The sequence below is a fragment of the Danio rerio genome, chromosome 12 (assembly GCF_052040795.2).
Source record: "Danio rerio strain M-AB ecotype USA chromosome 12, GRCz13ab, whole genome shotgun sequence".
Taxonomy (NCBI): Eukaryota; Metazoa; Chordata; class Actinopteri; order Cypriniformes; family Danionidae; genus Danio; species Danio rerio.
The window spans coordinates 28073995-28094657 of NC_141032.1; the positions used below are offsets into that span (position 1 = coordinate 28073995).

Sequence of the window (20663 nt, forward strand, 5' to 3'; positions counted from 1 at the left end):
AAACAAGAGGTCTTTTAATGTGATTAAAAATAAGTTCTTTAGATTAAAACTAATTTTAAAACGAACAAATACATTCTTTGAAAGGTGCTTTGTGGAACAAATAATGTGGTTTTGTGGAGAGAGAAAACCCCTTTTTGGAACCTTTAATTTTTTTAAGTGAGACTGTTTATTGAAGATAATTTAACATCAATGGAACATTTTTATTCCACAAAGGGTTCTCTACTTTGCACTCTAAATAACATACCGTAAAAAATGGAAAATGTACTGGCAGCTCACTACACAGACTTTTTTCCGTAAATTAAAAACAGAGAACTTGTGTTCGACAAAAAAAAAAAAAAATTAAATAATAAAAAAATTCCCTTTTTTGACGATTAAACTACTTAAAGAAAAAAACTAAACATTTTATATTAATTTAAGGGTTTTTATATTATAATGGGTATTTTCTGTGTATTAAAGGTATACCAACAGTAAAAAAGTGGAAATGGTCTGTTTTAATAGTATACCTACAGTAAAAAAGAGGCCTTTTGTGTTTAAATAGTATATCTACAGTAAAAAAAAAAAACTGATTCTGTGTTTTAATGTAAACCTACAATAAAAATAGCCTATTTTACTATTTTACTCATTTAATACTATTCAAGCAGTATAAAAATGCCAAATGGTAAGGATACACATTTCATATATGGGAAAGTACACATTATTTATTCATTCATTTTCTTGTCGGCTTAGTCCCTTTATTAATCCAGGGTCGCCACAGCAGAATAAACCACCAATTTATCCAGCCGCAACCCATATCTGGGAAACATCCACACACCCACACACACTCATACACTACGGACAATTACCTGTACGTCTGGGCTGTGGGGGAAACCGGAGCACCCGAAGAAAACCCACGCGAACGCAAACATGCCAACACAGAAACACCAACTGAGCAACCTTCTTGCTGTGAGGCGACAGCACTACCTACTGCGCCACTACGTCGCCATAACGTTATTTATGGTTTACCTAAACAAAACCTTTTTTCTATGTTGTATGTGTAGAGAAGCAGTAGTTTGTGCGTTAGTAAAAAAAAAACAACTTCGCAATTAAAACAGATTCTTTAATTAATAAAAAATATTTTGCAATTCCCAGTTAAACCCTTACTAATATAAAATAAATTGTCAATCACATTGTAAAAAGTCTGGCAAATAATCTCATGGCAAATTGGCTTTAAAATTTAGCTTTAAGATAATTAAGGACAAGTGGGCAAATTACAAATACTCTTCATTTTAAAAAAGCATTTTAACTGCAAGATGGCAGGAAATGAGCGATAAAACTGCTTCTTCATCTAAATCAAAACATTGAAATGACATTCACTTACAACTGGGGTGATTCCCAGGAGAAAATGTTATAAAACGTTCTTCACGCTATGAAAAAAATATAGCCTATATATATATTTGAAGTTTTTTTTTCAATAAATGGTTTTGGGGATCAAAAGATTTCTTCTGTGGCAATGGCATTGCTTTGAAACCCCAATTTGTCCTGGCACTATTACTTTGAACAGTGAAGACTAAAGAGTCGATTTAGTCAAAATTAAATCTCTTCCAATTAAGTCCTGCTCCTGAAAAGGACAAAGTAGGCCTACTTTTATTCTGCAATATTCTTTTTGTTTGATTAACCAGGTTTATAGATTGGCTACTTTTTTCACATTTTGCTCCTCCAGAGCACTCTGCGTGCTTTTTTGTTTTTTGAGATCCCTGAAGCATTTTCCCCTTCCAAACTCGCATAGACCTCGTGAGCGCGAATTTGTGACAGAAAAGTCTCGGGAATCTCGGGATCGCGCGCCGGCGGGAGGCAGCCGCTAGAAGCACCAATCAGTGCGCACAGTGCACAGTTCTGAAGGCACGCGCAGCGCAAGAGTGGCGCTCACGAGCTCGTCAGCCGCGTCCGGTCCGTCCGTGTCACTCTGGAGAGCTAGTGCGATCCTCGGCAGTGTTCTGAGACTGCACTGACTGCTCCGGTCACTGCTGGAAATGCCATGAGAATGGACATAACCGTGAAGAAATAACTAAATAAAGGCATCTGTGATACAAAAAGAGTTTAAACGATTTAGTTATCTTTCGGGAAAGTTTAGTGAAGTCATTTATACGCAGGACAAGGTTCTTCAGCATCATGACAGCCGAGAGAGAGAAAAAGAGGTAAGTCGAGGAAACTTCATTACTGCGTGAAACATAACTTGTGTATTTACAGCCTTGAGTTGTTTATCTTAATTTAAGACTCACAGGTGAGATTTGGCGTATTGCGCAATGGCACGGGCATTAGAGCGGAATAAACTGCTTTTTTCAACCCGAGGCGCAAACACTTGTACACGTTTAGCTTTTTTATAACTAACTTTTTGCTTTATAATTTCCAAAGCAAGTTTAGTTTCTAAAGACTTTGATATCGGAGAGTTGCACTCGGATCCTATTTATGGCTCCTTAGTAAATAGGCTCATGTAAAGGTCTTGAAAGTTATAAAAATGTCATCACCAGAGTTGTATGCTACTAAGAAATAATTTTCTGTATCTCTTTATGCATATAGTAAGTATAAAATATAATTGATTCGCCTTTTTTGTACTAATCTTGGATATGCTTATTCAATGTCAATGATATAGTGCAAAACAATAATCAACAAATTTTCAAAAGAAAGTGAACAACACAAAAAGAATGCGTTTGATAATACACCAGCTGAATTTTATACATGGTTTAAGTATTATTTTTTTATCCATTCAGCATCATTACATATGTTATTTAATCTTGCTCATTTTGTTCATTTGTAATTGTAATCGTTCATTAGGCAACATTAAATCTCAGTTTTCTTTGTAATAAAATTAGATCACAGCATAAAGGATGTTATTTTTTTATTATTAGTGGAAGTAGTTTATAATGACAATTAAGTCACTGAAGGAATTGATTGTCAACTTAACTATTACATCAATATCTAAGGAAAAACACTTATCCCTATATTCCAAACACAATAAGATACAGCATATACAAATAAAATATGAAATTAAGTTTTGCATTTATTTTTAGTTATTGCATTTAGTCTCTTTCATGCAAATCAGTGCATCTCAAACATGTAAACAACATTTATGTTTGCATGGCATGCTTCCATAGTACTCTTTTGAGATTTTATAATACAGTAAGTAGTATTTCTATTCTGCAAAATTGAACCCTTTCAAGTGCAGTCCCTCCACCAGCCACTAAAATGTCTTTATCCCCTAGGTCACAAACTCATTTAAGGATAATGCACATAAATCATAAATACTGGTTTGCTGTTTGGTGTAAATTGTGACTGGCGATCTGTATAGATGATAGTTTAGTCAGCCACACTGAAAAAGAAAAAAAGATGTCTGCAGAATTTAAACAAACTAATTCAATTTTGTAATTTTGAACTTAATGTGTTTAAATAAGTTTGAATAAATTGTTTACAACCGCTTAAAAATGTAGTAAATCCATGGAATCATCTTTGATTTTTTTTTTTTAGTACAGATACTGGTCATTTAGGTGGTAAACATAGCCAGCTTCTCTCTAGTGCCTAAAGCATACTAAAAAAAAGGGGTTAAATCTTCCTCTGTGTGCTGCTTGTTAACAGGAACGTAATGTTCCAATTGAAACTGGGGTTATCAGATCAGGGTTCACCTCTTTTTTTTAAATGCTCCATAATGTGTACCTGCTCTGGTTACTTCCATCACCTTATACGATTCTTATCTGTTATCTGGTTTGTTTAACTTGCTCTTCAGGTGTTTCATTAGCAGTGTGATTGTCTTTTGTAAATGAATCGGAGTGGAGTAATGCAATCATTGTTAATGACATTTATCAATGCTTATTTCAATATGCAAGATATGTGCAATGCAACAATACACTGACACCCTATGATCAGTCATTTATTTCAACACTGAACGGCTCACTGGATTAATAGTTGGGAAACTAAAGGTCGGCCGTTTCTTCGAGGTTAGGGAAAATAGGATTATCTGTAGTGAATGGGTGCTGTGTACAGTCTGGCTTTTGGCTTTCTGTGAACTCTGGCCTAATCTGGTTGAGGGGGAGATGCAGAGAGAGATAGAGGGAGGAATGGGTTCACATCGGCCTGCTAATCACATGATCTGCTCCCCTTTGACAGCTTTTGGTTCAGTTGTGCGTGATGACGCCTGAGGCAGTAGGTGATAGGTGCAGCAGTTGCGCTATTGTGCTTTTCAAAGGTGCGCTTTAGGAATCGTGACAGCTCTGTTTTAGGCAAATCTGCCTTGAGATCTCACACTGAAATACAGACCGGCCTCGTGTTGAGTGCCTGACTGATGCTTTTACTGTAAAGAAGAGTGCTTGTTGAGAACATGTGGGAGAGGCTAAATAGCTGTCGGTCCTGTTATTTTGCCGATGGAAGATGAAAAGACTGCTTAAAAAAAAGTGAAAATAGCCAGCAGGCATCTGTCTTCGGGCTATACCTTGACCTGTTGCACATTTTATATTCAGAAGTTTAGCCTGCTAATGAGTAGAGCTTTTGGGGTTGAGGTCAGCAGCTGGACTGTGTGGGAACTGAACTCAGTAGCCTAGTAAAGGGCAGATGCAGATTCCCATCATTCGAGGCACTGAATCCAGTGTGTTTGTAAAAATTAAAAAAGTAATTAAAAGTGTAGTGCTCTGTGCATTATGCAACCTTGATCTCTGATCCAACAACTTTTGTACTTTAAATGTTTAACAGTGACTTTTGCTGGTTTGAAATGTCAGATTTTGTAGACATTTTTATTTGTTTGAAATAATTGATTTTGTCTTGAAAATGTAAATCACAGCGCTGCCAGTATCTGTTCATTTTGTACAGATTTATTTCTGTATATGTTAGCCTGGACCACAAAACAAGTCATAAGTGTCAATTTTGCAAAATTGAGAATTTTACATTGTCTGAAAGTTGCAAAAATAAGCTTTCCATTTCATTTTAAATGATAAATTTTAATTTGTTTGTTTAAATTAACCCAAATTAATTGTTTGCAACAATTTTGAACAATATTTTTTTCACTGTATGCAATGCATATTATTAATAAAATAGATTTTAAAACAAATACATTTAAACAAGCAATAAAAATACATCATATTTAAATGTCTTTATTTAATTTTTAAACATTCTTTTGCCATAAAAGAAAAATCTGTATTTTTGACACATAAAATGTGTTTAGCTATGGCGAAAAATGTATTTGTGCAACATAAGACAATGTTTTTGTGGTCCAGGGTCACATTTATTGTTTCAGTATGGTTTAAAACTACAAAAATGTCAATAAAAATAACTTTTTGTTAATAATAACTAATAATAATATACACTTCAAAAGTATAAATAAATAGAAAAAAAAAGTTTCCTGGAAACTTATTAATATATACCGTGCTCAGCATAAATAAGTACACCCCCCACATATCTCTCATTAATATTTTCTATAGGATGCTTTACAATATTATTTTTTGGCATTTACATTAGTTTAGTCAGTACTGAAGTCAAATCTGGAGCTAATCTAACAAAACAACTTACAATAGTTGTCAGCAGAAACAAACAATATACTTTTTTATGTATTTAAATGTATTATCTTTTTATTTCTGAAGATGTTCTGTGACTAAAATATTAATTTAATAAATATATCTGTTAAATAAATCTGTTTTGTTTAAATGCACCAATATATATTAGCCATATTCATAGAAAAATGGATAAAAATATTCATTTTTAAAATGGGATGTACTCAGTTATGCTGAGCACTGTATATATTTTACAGTATAGATTATAGCTTCTGCATTTATAAGTAATTGAATTCTTTTAATATTAATTTAGTTCAAAATATCAACATAACAAATTAATAAGCTATAAAGGTTGACTTAAATTTTTTTAAATAAATATTATATATGAAATGTACAACAAGAATAGACAAAACTGCTAACGTAGCTAACGTTTCCTTCCAACTTTTGTCGCATTTTGAATATGCACATTAAAAAAAAACATTGATGGAAATGCCAAGATGCTCATACATTTTGGAAATGCACATAAAAACATGCGCATAACTAGGATAAACCTTTTATTTGATAAGTAAAGATGCGCATAAACTTTGATGGAAACACTTTTACTGAACAAATTCCAGTATGCGCGTTAAAAAAGTCATGTGATGTTGATTTAAAACATCATGTGATGATAAAAATGTAAGTGTATGGACAAACTAGCAAGCTGACCACATTGTAAAACATCTAAAATATTGTAAAATGCTGTAACCATTTCAGTATTAGTGTTATTATTTTATTAATTAGCTCCAGAATCAAGAGCAATTTCTGTGCTCCAAGTCTCACACTTTCAAACGCCACCGTGCGTTCACTGCGTGTCAGGATTGCCTTCTGAAGCGTGAATCATTCATTAAATTAGAAAAAGATTCACGTAGCTTCTCCTACCGCAGTAAATTCTGTTTATATTTGGCTCCAGACCAAAAAGAAGTGAAAATTTTGTTCGCTCTGACTCATTGGATGGAAACGCTGCTTTATTCGCACGTCTTTTATGCGATAATCCAGTTTTACAAATAAAGTTAATATGCATTTTATGGATGGAAACATAGCTACTGTCAACACTGACCTACTTTAGGACTACATGTGCACAGTTATATAGCGATAACATTGTCATCTACTGGCCTGGCATGCATAATGCAGCGTTTTAGTCATTTTCATGCGAAAGGATATTCTTTTGTCAATGCTGTTGACTGTTCACAAAACATTTTTACACAGATATAATCTTATAGTAAAATCTTGTTGTGTAAACGCACAATTCCTTGCTCAGCTTTATTCAAACCCAAGACATCCACCTGGATTTCAGGCACCAAAATAGTAGATTCAGCTGTAGTGTATAATAGTGTCTAGTGAGTTCACAGCTTTTCCACACGTCAGCCTTTCCAAATGTGCAGAGTTTAAGTGAAGCAAAATGTAAAATCAGGCGCATTTTTTGTTACCAACACATGCGCATAAACAGCCTTATCTGTTATCTCTGATGTTATAGCTAAATTATTATGCCCCGCTATTGAAGCAATCCCTTTGTCATGTAAATGACATTTAGCATTTATTATGATATGGATAGTTTCCAACATGATATGAAATCAGAGCAGATTGTCAGGTTACATCAAGTTATGTAAAATCATTTAATAAATTTTATTGCTTTATTAGCTTTTAAACTTCTCTATAGCTGTAAATAGATTATATAAGTGATGAAGGACATCATGCAGAATCAGCTGTGGTAAGGGAAAGCAATCAGTTATTGTAAATGTGTACTGTGAATGAGCCTGCATGATATTTGTTTAATTATTTAACTAATATTTATGTATTGAAACACTTCATTTCCAAAACGAATGTGGTTTACTTCTGAGAGAATGAAAGAGAGAGATAGTAGGGCTGAAATGGAAGTTGCCATTTCGCATTAATCGAACAGAAAAAGCAGACAGTCCCATGGGTTGACCTCAAAGTAAAAACATCAGCCATTTCCTGTGAGAATAATCCTTAGTTACTAATACAATGACAATTTTTTTTTCTGAAAAAGAGTTGGGGGATATTTTGCGGTTGCCAAATATGCAGCTGTATAATAGAAGGCTGATTATGGCATTCCTGCTCCCCCGCACCACACTGTGCACATTTTACAAACACTCCCAGAGCCGGGCTGACCTGAGCCGGGGAATAGGGGACCCACACTGGGACGCTGCTACTGGAATTAAACTGCTAGTTCCTGGTCTCAGCATTGGTCTCCCACAGACCCTGAAAGTTTTGCGCTGCACGCAGGCCACGTGTGCTGGTATTTGTGTTACTGTGTTATCATATGTGACGCATTAAAAGAGTGCTTGTGGTGTTTCATCAACAAACGGAGCAGTGTGGCTTGGTTTTTTTTTTCTGTGAGGGTGGCACACCGCATTTAGAGGGCATACAGAGTTCACGCTTTCACATACTGGCAAGCCACAAACCACAAAACCATGTCACCTGCCAAGATAATCGCTCTCAGGAAACACAAATAGTCAGTTTTTGTGTGCTTTCTTGAATAGTAACACTTTAAACTAATGGTCCATTAGTTCATGTATTTACTAACATGAATAAACATTTAGTTATATATTTTAGATATTATATATTTATTCATCTCTGTTAATATCAGTAAAGGCTATTCAAGTTAAATTATGTTAGTCCGGTGTTCATTAACTGTTGTTAACAAGCACAACTGTGGATTTTAATAATGCATTAATAAATGTTAAAATATAATTAATAAATGTTTTACAAGATTATTCATACTTGGTCAATGTTAGGGAATACATTAACTAATGGACCATAATTCTAAAGTGTTACCTCTTGAACATTAATGTAGATTTTTTGGGGGTGAATAGTTGCTTTAAGCTGTACTTTAAACAGAAAAATATTGGTTAGTTAACTTCTGATTTTTTCTCCACTGTGAAAAAATGCTGTAAAACTTACAGTATTACTGGCAATTTTGGTTTCCAGTAATACTGTAAAATTAGCCAGTAATACTGTAAAAATTGACTTGTACACTTTACAGTGTTACTGCCAATTCTACAGTATTACTGGCTAATTTTACAGTATTACTGGTGATTTATACAGTATTACTGGCAACTTTGGTTTCCAATAATACTGTAAAATTAGACAGTAATACTGTAAAAATCGCCTTGTGCACTTTACAGTATTACTACCAATATTACAGTATTGCTGGCTAATTTTACAGTATTACTGGTGATTTTTACAGAATTACTGGCAATTTGGTTTCCAGTAATACTGTAAAATTAGCCAGTAATTCTGTAAAAATTCGTTTTAAATTAATACAGTATTACTGGCATATTTTTCAGTATTAATGGCTAATTTTACAGTATTACTGGCAATGTTTACAATATTACTGGCTAATTTTATGGTATTACTATCAATTTTTACAGTGTTACTGCCAATTTTGGTTTCCAGTCATACTGTAAAATTAGCCAGTAATACTGTAAAAAATGTCTTGTAAATTTTGCAGTATTACTTGCCATTTTTAGAGTATTACTGGAAACCAAAATTAGCCAGCAATACTTTAGCATTTTTACAGTATTACTGGCAATTTTGGTTTCCTGTAATACTGTAAAAATAAGCCCGTAATATTGTAAAAATTGTCTTGTAAATTTTACAGTATTATCGCCAATTTTACAGTATTACAGGCTGATTTTACAGTATTGCTGGCAATTTTTACATCACTACTGCATTACTGGCAATTTGGCAATTTTTACTGTATTACTGGCCAATATGGTTTTAGCCAATACTGTAAAATTAGCCAGTAATACTGTAAGATTGCCTTGTAACTTTTGTAATGTTCTAGTAATACTGTAATTTTTTGTAAACTGCGATTTTACAGTGTACACTTTCAAATTGCATTGTGGGATCTTGTTGTCAGCTCTGATAACTTTTGATGTTAAAAAGTTAATTAAAATAACTTTCATTTTAATTTTTTGTAGTTTTTAATGCTATGTTGATTCAGTTCGAAGAAATTATGGAACAAAAACCCATGAGCTGCTTGAACATTTTCAGAATATTTGTTATACAGTATATATTGTTTCAAACTATCAAAAATGTCAATAAAAGTCACTGTTTTATTGTAGTGTTCGATTTTCAAAAGTTGACGGAGCAGAGATAAATGAGCCTAATAAACAGAATACGCCTATAAATAAAAAAATTGCAGGAAACTGTTGAATTGTATGAATTACAGGAAAAAGTTAATTGGATATTTTTTTACTGTGTGTTTGAAGTTATTTATAGATGTCTAAGCTGCTTTACATTGTGTCTGTATGTATATAACTGTCCCTGAAGATTACTCTGAACAACATGTACTAACAAGCTCTTAATAGGCATCTTCATGAGCCTGTCCTATAGTGACCTGACATGACCCGGCCAGAATGAACCCATATTTAAGTTTTTTAATGTCAAATTTAAGATAGAATTTCTTGTATCTGCTGGGATTCAGATTTTTTTTCTCCACGAGTGAGATTAAAACCTCGATGCACATATTCTCACAGTAGTGGTTTGCTTATAGATTTTGCATATATGGAATATATATACCACTAAGAGTTAGAAATAGCAGTAAAAAAAAATTTAATGAAGAGTTTTCTCTTAAGTTAAGCGTGAGGGCGGGGTTAACCTTATTGCTATGGATGATGTCAGCATGATTACTAACTATGCACACAGTGATTGGCCGATAGAGGAGGGGAGGAGTCTCTGTCAGAAAATTTAATTGATGGAAACTTTAGAGTGCAATATTATGTTGCTATATTTAAATAAATTTTTAAAAGTTGTAAATACATATAAAAATGGTAAAATATCAATTCATAGAACAAATAAAAATATTTTTGACCATTTTTTTTGTATTTCTTTGAAACAAATTTAGAAAGATATGTGAAAACGTATTTCTAACTGTATGGGAATACCCCAGTAATTAAGGCAATAACTTTTTAAAAGGTCATTGTGGTCAAATGTTTGTAAAATGTTTTCTTTCAAGTACGATGGCCAGCAACAGCCATTTTAGGACAGTTTTTGGTTTGGTCTAATATTTAGGAATCCTCTTCAGTACTCCTAAAGTTTTACTGGTTTAGAAGCTAGTGTTAGCACTAAAACACTTTGTCAAATACTTTTAGATCAAAAATTGAAGAGTTTAGAACTGAGAAAGTTTATTTGTTACTTATTTATTTATTTTATTTATGTATTTGTTTAATTTTTTGTAACATTTTGTTTGTTTGGTTACTGTGTGAGTAAGGCTTTGTTTTTGTTAATGGAAAATACACTTTTTAGCTCATGAAACTTCTACAAAATGAAGACAAAAATAATTATTTAAATTATTATTTTTATGCTTTGCTTTGTTTTTGTTAATAGAAAATATAAGGTTTAGGTTATGAAACTTCCATAAAATGAAAACAAAATTATTTGTTTTAATTATTATTTTTATACTTTGTTTTTGTTAGTAGAAAATACACTTTTAACTTATGAAACTTCCATAAATTGAAAAAAAAAATTATTACTTTGCTTCTAACAATAAAATGCATTCCAAATATAACAAAATATGCATATTCAGCCTCTTCTGTTTTGCAGGCACCCTTCAGAAAGGCGTAAGGAGAAGTCTCGTGATGCGGCGCGCTGCAGGCGCAGTAAAGAGACAGAGGTGTTTTATGAGCTGGCCCATCAGCTACCATTACCCCACAGCATCAGCTCACACCTGGACAAAGCCTCTATCATGAGACTGGCTATCAGCTTCCTGCGCACACGCAAGCTCTTCAGCTCAGGTACACCATTGCACAACACGCTTCAGATACATCTGATCTCTCAGCATTCTGGCTATGTGTTTTTTAAATCTTATTATTTGTTTGTAATTAGCCTGTTTAAGCTTATTTCTGACAACTGCGCATGGAAACATTTGGTCTTGGCGGAATAGACCTGCTTTGGTGCAAAGCAAGGGCCGTGACTTGCTACTACCGGAATATTTATAAACATGCTCTCTGAGAACCCACTGCTGCTGCAAAGTTAACATAGATGTAACCCTGTAGCCAAACTATACACAGGTGGAGCTGGGGTGGAGGAGGGTATCAGAAAATGACCGCAGTTTGCTAGTGCAAATAACACTGAGGTACTTAAATTTTGATGAGCAAGCTCATTGGCTGTTTACAGTACATGAAACACACAGTACAGTATGTGAAATGCAGGGAACATTTAGAACATGTGAAACACAAAACTCTGTGATATTGACGTACTAAGGCTGCATTTATTTAATAAAGCAAGAATATTGTGAAATATTTTGACAATTTAAAATAAATATAGATTCAAAAAATATAAGAATGTATGTGACAGTAAAAGCTGAATTCCAAACATCAATACTACAGTCTTTAATGTTACATAAACTATTAAAAGTCATTCTAATTTTCTGATATTGTGCTCAGAAAAAAATATTATTAATATTGGCATCTTTTTTTTCTGCTTGAATTTTTTTATAGAATTTGTGGCACATTTATGGATTTTTTTATTAATTTGTTTTTTTTATTATTGTGAATAAAGAAATGTAACATTTCAAAACATTTTAATGAATAATTCAATGTATCCATGATAAACAAAAATATATATTTCTTAAAATTAAATTATTACTAACTATTGAACAGTAATTTTTTAGACTTTTTAATTTATAAAAATGATTTATAAATAAAATAGTCTAATTCGTTAATTTTCCTTTGGCTTATTTTCTGATTTATCAGGGATCACCAAAGCGGAATGAACCGCTAACTACTCTTCTATAGCTTTACACTAAAAATCTATAAAAAACTGTTCAGGTTATTATAATTGACCTATTGACAGGTTATTATAATTAATAATAGACATGGTAGATGTCTGTGGTGTGTCCTCATGGAGACGGCTCAGTAAACATGTTTGTGTGTCAGCGAAGTTGGGCTGGGTAAGTCCATGAGATGTCCTGTACTCCTCAATATATAATAAGAAATTCAGGAAGACAGACAAAGAGCGCTGCACATTGTTTCCAAACGCAATTCCTGGCGCACATACATGTGTACAGTATGTGTGCATGTCTCTAAGAGAGAGAGGGGAATGAACAATAAGAAGGGAAGAGATGGAATCTGCTGATGAAAATGTGTGTGGGTGAGGTGGAAGTGGGTGGAGAAGATGGATGGATGTGGAGAAACAGGGAAAGAGGCCGATGACGAGGTGTGAGGTAATTAGGGGTTCCTGGGGGTATTGTTTTCTCTGAACGGTGAGTTATGATTTCTTCTCACACTCTTTTCTTAGCCACAACACCATGTTTGTTGGCGCCGTGCAGGTCTGTCAGAGATATTCGGCATACTGTACTGTATGTCTTTATGAGTGCTCTGTGTTTGCTGTTGACCTTTGATAGGCCACAAGATCATAAAACCAGAAGCAGATACTGATATGTTGTTCAGTGAAGTGTGTCATAGAATCATATCGCTAATAGGGTGTTGAAGAACTTATGATTCTCATCCAAACTAAATATGTTATAACATTTATATGATTTAGAGGTAATAAAAAGCTGGTCTGAATGACAATACTGTCAAATCATTCATTAGATTCACACAAAAAATTATTATGTCCGTCATTGGGGGATGAGAAAATCGTACTACATTGTACGAATGGAATTGTATGACTTCAAACGAATTAGCCACTATTTTAATAGTTACAATTTGCTGTGAAATAGTGCTGTTTATTCATACTCATGCAGTCCTGTTGTCTGTCATTCTTATTTTGGTTATTAAGGACTTGCTTGTGCTTTTAAATGTCACTATTTTCATCACAGAAACAATAATGGTATCATTTTTAAAAGATTTTAGACAGGTTCATGTCCCAAAAATATGTAAATGAATGGCCAAAATCTCTTTTTTCTTTCTTTTTTTAACCGTATAAACATACCTTTTGTGAATTTAACAGATGTGACCTCTCTGTCGCTATAAACGTTCTTCAAAAAAGTGATTGACATCATTGAGGCATAATCTTAATCCGTAAACTTTCTTTTGCCTGGATTTTCTTTTGTTTAAATTAAATTCACAATTTATTTCTCTTTACAACTCAGTTCTTTCTCCTAGAATGTAATATGATCAAATCTAGAGCAAACTGAGACTTTTACTCAAATCTTCTGCTTTCTTTTTGTGTCTCTTTTTTCAAAGGGCACAGTTTTCTGTAGAAAGTGTTAAAGAGGATTGTGTAACATTGAAGAAAATTCTGAAATGACAGCGTTAAATATCTTAAGGTTTCTCTGAAACAGCATATAGTTTACATTTTCTCACCATTTGGTCATACTCTAGTGCAGGGGTCTCAAACTCGCTGCCCGCGGGCCATTTGCGGCCCTCAGTGCAATATTTTGTGGCCCGCGCCGACCGCTGTACACTGACAGAATCAGCGGAGCGGGGAGAGAGAGCGCTCCCCGCTCCGCTTATTCTATCCGTACACACTACACAGCGGTCACTGGCATTCCCCGCCCGCCGTGTAAACAAAGGCTATAGCCTGCATCTTATATATATTATAGGTAGATACAGACTGGTACAGACTGATGTGACTGAAGTGGGGTGGGGGTGTTTTATTTATACATATATACGCCTTTTTTTTTAGGTGAGGGCAGGCACGTGCACACATACGTAGGGCTCAACCTGTGCAGTGCACATGCCCTTTTTAGTCTTGGATAGAAAGTGCCCTTCCAAAATGATCAAAAGTGCCCCCGCGACGCGGCACACCTTCGGTCCCGCCCTTCAGTAGGCGCGCGACAACACAGCTGATCAGTACGCGCGCGATAACACCGCTCTTCAGTACGCGCGCATCCACTCTGCAGTGGGTGAGGGAATGGAAGTTTTGAGTGAGTTCCCCCAAGCCATACTGAGGGTCTCAACTGCTTCCGCTCTAAAGCCAAATGTGGTTCAGATTTGTGAGAAGAAGCGCTGTCAAGTCTCTGGCAGCAAGAAGTAGGCAAAAGATCCCATGTTCAGAAGAACTGTTCATAATCTTCACTCAATGTTCTATTAATGTTCAGGACACTTCATGTTCAGAAGAAATAATTAAAACTGTTAATAATGACATTTGAGGACTTTTTTTTTGTGAAATCCCTTATGCGGCCCAGCCTCACCCAGACTTTGCCTCCTGCGGCCCCCAGGTAAATTGAGTTTGAGACCCCTGCTCTAGTGGTTGTAACCTTTTAAGAAATTCTTTCTTCTGTTGAACACAAAACAGGATATTCTATTCAGCCACTGACATCCATAGTTGAAACAAAACTTACTATGAAATTCAATGGCTGCTGCTTTCCAACATTCTTCAGTATGTCTTCTTTTGTGTTCAACAAAAGAAAGAAATTTTCAGATTTCACTCCCTTTTTAAGTAAAAGACAAAGTGCTGTCCCAACTGTTCTCTAATTGGTCAGCATATCAAATCCAGTTATCACATGCCTCAGATTTCAGATTAGGTATTTACATGTTGTTTTGTAACAAAAAAGTTAAGGTCAAAGTACAAGACAAATAATGTTATTACCTAATTAAAATAAAATAGTTATTTTGAACTGCCAAAATAAGTCACAGCTGGTCTAGTTTCACTTCTGTTACTGATAATTGCAGATACATAACAAATTGGCATAACACCAGCCTGTTGTCTTAGCTGCCTATCTACTTTCACCCTCCTACACACTCAGAAATACAGGTATGCGAGCTGTCACTGAGGTGGTACCTTTAAAAAAGGTACAAATTTGTATCTAAAAGGTCCACATTAATACCCCAATTGTACATATTAGTACCAAAAAAGTACAAAGGTGTTCCTCTCAAAATTAATATAATATCTTTTTGAGGTACCAATATGGACTCTTCAAGTATACAAATGTGTACCTTTTGAAAAGGTACCACCCCAGTGACAGCTCTCGTACCGTTATTTCTAAGAGTGTATACAGAAGAAATAGTTTTTAAAACAATATTGTTCTCTTATCTCCCTTAAAGAGTTTGTTCACCCAAAATAGAAACTTTTGTCCTTAATTATTCACCCTTATGATGCTCCAATCTTCAGAGACCTTCGTTCATCTTCAGGACACAAATTAAGCTATTTTAGATTAAATACGAGAGCTCTCTCATGCTCCATAGGCATCAACAATCTTGAGATGATCAAAGTCTATAAAAAGAGAAAAAACTGTCAAAACATTTCATCTGACTTAAGCTGTAATCATACTCTACGAATACTTTTGTTTACAAAAAAAAAAAGCTGTAGAAATGAACATTTACAGGTACTATAGGCAGTACAACGTATTGTCATTAGAATAAGCAGTACAACACACAAGTGCCATATCCCCCATAGTAAATGTGCACCATAATCTGACAAGGAAGACATTAGCAAACAAACTCTTAAGACAAACAAGGTCAAGTGTTTTTGGAGCCTTGTATGATTACAGTTGAACCACAGAAGTCACACGGAGAGATTTTAAATTGTTTTTGATATTTTTCTGGACTTTTGAATGTCTCTGGAATGCTGTCTATGGAAGATGAGAGTGCTCTTGGATTGTATTTAAGTGAAGTTTATTCATAAACTAATTTCGAGAAGATCAGGTGCTTATGATTGACCTTGGCTGTTCCTGCATTAACTAACACATGATGCACCAATCAGACGATTCCTAACTCACTATAAATAACCAGAGTTTCTTAACTCAGTTATATTCATCTTAAAGAATCTCCCTTCCACCCCTACTCCTCCCCCCTTTTCCCTGATAGGGTGGCACAGCAGCCCAGTGGTTAGCACTGTTGCCTTACAGCAAGAATGTCACTAGTTCACATCCTTACAAGGCCAGTCAACATTTCTGTGTGGAGTTTACATGTTCTTCCTGTGCTCACATGGGTTTCCTTTGCATTCTCCAGTTTCCTCCCAGTCCAAAGACATGCGGCATTGGGAAATTGACCAAACCAAGAGTGATCTCTTAATCAGCAGTATATCTCTCCATAGCAATCTCTAATTTGACATTAGCCTTAAATAAGCAGGGTAGTTCTCGAGATCTACCTGAGCTCAAACTCCCCTCTCGCCCTTTAAATAAGAGAGAGCCCCGGGTTAGAGGATCTTATGAGCTCAGTGCTCTCTCCTGGGACAGTATGCCAAACAAGCTTTACAATCAATCATCAGCTAAGTGTAAACTCTTGAAATAACCTTAATTTGTAGATGAACAAAGCTCTCATCAGATTGGAACAACATGAGGGTGAGTAATTAATAACAGACTTTCCATTTTTGGGTAAACTAAACCTTTAAATGAGTATTTTAGGCAAACATTAGCTGGACTCTATTTAGCTGTGTGGTAAAAACACAGGTACCCACTTTGGTACCCACTTTCTGTACAGCTAACTATTGGTTGAGGATATTTTGAGGAAACATTTCAGTAAAAGTTAAAACAAAACTTCACAATTACTCCAAAAACAAAAAAAAAGCTAAAAAATCCTTAAATTTTAATCTTTAAAAAAAAACTTTTCATTGTACAGTACGTTTGTGTCTGTGCACACTGTATCTGACTTGTTTATGTCTAGAAGATCTTAATGATTATAATAGAGACAGACAGAGAATGGCAAAAAAATTGTTCTTGCGTTTGGCTGAGAGCTTGTTAGACATCACAACAAAGTATTTATAGCACCGGGATGAAGACCGACGGGCTTGAGGTGGGAGCGCAGACACAGACCACCTGCTGACACCCAAACGCACAATGCAGACGTATGTGTCGATGTCAAAGCTTTAGCGCTCGAGCCCAAAATGCCTGATCTCAATGAGGATCTTATCTGTGGGGAAGCAGACATGAAGCGCACAGCGTGGTGCTTCGCTTTCATTATTTTCTCAAGTTGTTGATGCTTTTCATGCGCATTGTGTATTTCAAACATCCTCTATTTGCTGATTGGACAAATAGCTTGTTTTTAGTCCATGCTAGAATGAGAGTTTCATTTGATAATAATTTAATTTTGAGCTACTTTTATTTTTAAAGCACTAATACAGAGTTTGTGTTAGATTTGCAAGATTTTAAAGGAACACTCCACTTTTTTTTTAGAAATAGGGTCATTTTACAACTCGCATAAAATCAAATTCAGTATTTTGACGCTCTCTGTCCATTTTGTCAATCCCTGGTAGGATTTAGTGATTTGGGAGCCCTAAGCAATTCCAGCCATAGGGTCCTACAATCCTAAAATGTACCGTTTGTACTTGTAATAATTAAACAAAAGTGTCAATCTCTTTTTCTCTGTTTTATCTTAATACATTGTCTACATTTTAAATTATTTGTTTTCTTAAAATGAATTAACAACTAAAAATAATAAATAAATCGAAAAAAATGTTATTTAAAACTAAATCTTTACTTGATTTGACTACTGCACTTCTCCAGGATTGGGGGTGTAAGACAAGCTTATGTAGATGTAATAATTGTATTATAATTTATACTTCTAGGTATTTATTGTTGGCCCAAAAATTTCCAGAAGCCATAATAGGCTGCTTATTCACTTATTGGTTAAATTTGCACCTGATCCCTGGGTCAGTGGGGAGCACTTTTAGCCTAGCTTAGCATAAACCATTGAATCAGATTAGATCATTAGCATCTCACTCAAAAAAAATGTAAAAAAGTTTCAGTAATTTTCCTATTTAAAATTTGACTTTTCTTTAGTTGCATTATGACAGACAGAAAATGAAAAGTTCCTATATTCTGGCTTGATTTGGCTAAGACTATACTCTCATTCTGGTGTAATAATCAAGAATCTTTGCTGCCATACCATGGTTGCAGCAGGTGCAATTATATTATGCAGCCTCTGAAAATATTCTTCAGCTAAAGCCTGATTTGTACTTTACTTTCACTTGGCGCCGCGTCACAGACCTTCGCTGACTGCACCTCATAAAACGGACGAGACTTTTATACTTGATGCGTTTGGTGTTGTGATATTCTTTAAAATGACAAGGGGCAGTCAAAAGAAACTGACAGTAAAAGCAGATGAATAAACAGAGAAGTAGAAAGTTTCCGGAACTATGTCATATCATTAATATATTTCAAGGTTTTTAAACTAATTATTTGTAATATTTTTTATAAATTATTTTTAATGATTATAAAGATTTTTATAAACGTTCAAGGTTTTTTAAATTCAAACTTTGATGCATCACTTGCTTTTGTTTATATCTCAGACAGATCCATCTTTTATAGTTTATTAAAATATTAATGACAACAGAACATGGGTTGCTATATAAATATATTTTTATATATGGCAAGAATAAAAGCAAAAAAAAATTTAAAATCACACATAACTGTCTGGCTAGTTTGTTCTCTACTGATATGGTAAAAAGGCAATAATGGTGCAACGTTGCAGACAATTATCACCAATAAAGCCCAAATACAGGGCATCAGTATATTATACACCAGTAGGTTCAAATATTTTTTTCCAGTTACTAAAGAAATAATTTGTGACTTAATTTTAGTTTTATAAACTATTAAATAATTTTAAATTTAAAATAATAACATATACATCAGTGTAAAACCTACAACTGGTGGAAAAACATATTCTGTCATCTTTAAACCACCTGGGTCTACACTTTTGCCAAGGCCTCTCTTTTTGGTTTTAACAAACTTACCCCTGAAGTTTTCTAAACTTTTTAACAAAAACTTTCCTACTTTTCCACTGCTGTTGCAATTTCTAGCCAAAACATATTGGTCATCTGGTTATCTCTACGATCATGGGCGGATCATACAGATGTGTGTACAATACCTGTTTTAGACAAAATCTCTTCAAAGTGATTCATATTTAACTCAAATCGAATATGGCGCCGCGTGAACTGCTTGCTTGAGTCTCAAAAAAATTGTGCGCTCTGCCAGATGAAATCATGTCATGCGCACTCAAAGTGAACCTTTACAAACCCAGCGATGACCTTACATTCACTGCGTGCTTAAGCGAACTAGCAGATGCATCGAGTATAAAGCAGGCTTAAGTGGGGTAAATAATATTATTGTTCCTACTGCAGCCATGATATGGCAGCAAAGTTCCTTGATTATTGTATAGTATAGTTCCTATATATATCGGGCAATATAATATCAACTTATCATTTTTAATCAGTCTTAGTAAACGATGTAACTGCAATTTAACTACAGTATTGTCAAGATTTAAATAAAATAACTATTGTAATAACTAAAATAACTAATATAAAATAAATAATATAACTATTGTAACTATTGTAACTATTGTTATTCTGAACAGTATGCTAATGGTCTAATCTAATACAATGATCTATGCTAGGATTAGCTAAACGTGCTATCGCCAGACCTGGAGATTTGCTGAATGGATTCAAAATTATAAACTTCAAATGATTTAACCTTTAACAGGACCTCTAAAATGAGCCCATTTATCCCTAAAAATGGACTGCTTCTTTATGTTTGTTTTGATAATTTACCAGCATAAAGTTAAAAAATTTGTGTACTCATATTAAGTTGTGTTATCTTTTGTTGCAGGCCATACAGTCCAGCAAATGCGGTCGCAAAATTTAGGCCAGATGGACAATCTGTATCTGAAGTCTCTGGAAGGCTTTGTGATTGTGGTCACTTCAGATGGGGACATGATATTCCTTTCAGAAAATGTCAGTAAATTTATGGGCCTAACGCAGGTAAGCCTCACCTCATTTCTCTCACTCTTTCAGAAAAGTGACAACCATAGAAACTCTCATCATTTATAGCTACTAAACTCTTGACTTGCCCTAAAAACTGTTATCAGGTGGAACTGACAGGCCACAGCATCTTCGACTTCACACATCCTTGCGATCATGAAGAAATCCGAGAAAATCTCAGCATCAAATCAGGTGAGCTTCATCCCCATTTCTCAGAAGTGTTTTGATACAATTTCTTTTTACCTGTATATGTGCATTGTTGCGTCTCAAAACCAAAATGACCTGCTTATCTGTGGCTGTAAATTGCAACAGAGATGTCCTGATCTGAGTGTACTTATCAGTCAGGATGTTACATTTTAAACATTCTTGTGGTGGTTCTTGTAAGGACAAGTCCCCTATTTTATCAAGTCTAACTCTAGTCTAGCCTACAGTCTTTTTAGACTTGAGGACTTTTATATTTTTGAGACCAATGAGTGTTCCTTAAAAGATGGTTTTGTGACATACCAG

The 20663-nt window shown here is 34.5% G+C and overlaps 1 protein-coding gene and 1 long non-coding RNA gene across 8 annotated transcripts in view; both read left to right on the forward strand.

Annotated features, from left to right (window-relative positions):
* Positions 1-1939: 1939 nt before the first annotated feature.
* epas1a (endothelial PAS domain protein 1a) overlaps positions 1940-20663 on the forward strand; it is a 53466-nt gene continuing 34742 nt past the window's right edge. For all 7 annotated transcript variants that reach the window (XM_087276382.1, XM_087276383.1, XM_087276386.1 and 4 more), the window contains exons 1-4: positions 1940-2174; positions 11118-11308; positions 20005-20156; positions 20264-20348. In XM_087276382.1, the coding sequence (XP_087132508.1) occupies positions 2149-2174; positions 11118-11308; positions 20005-20156; positions 20264-20348 (454 nt within the window). In that variant the 5' untranslated portion in view covers positions 1940-2148. The remainder of the gene's footprint in view (positions 2175-11117; positions 11309-20004; positions 20157-20263; positions 20349-20663) is intronic.
* On the forward strand, positions 12603-16953 carry LOC147841410 (uncharacterized). The gene is made up of 3 exons (XR_015504175.1): positions 12603-13839; positions 14709-15215; positions 15427-16953. It is a non-coding gene; the product is annotated as an uncharacterized LOC147841410 (long non-coding RNA).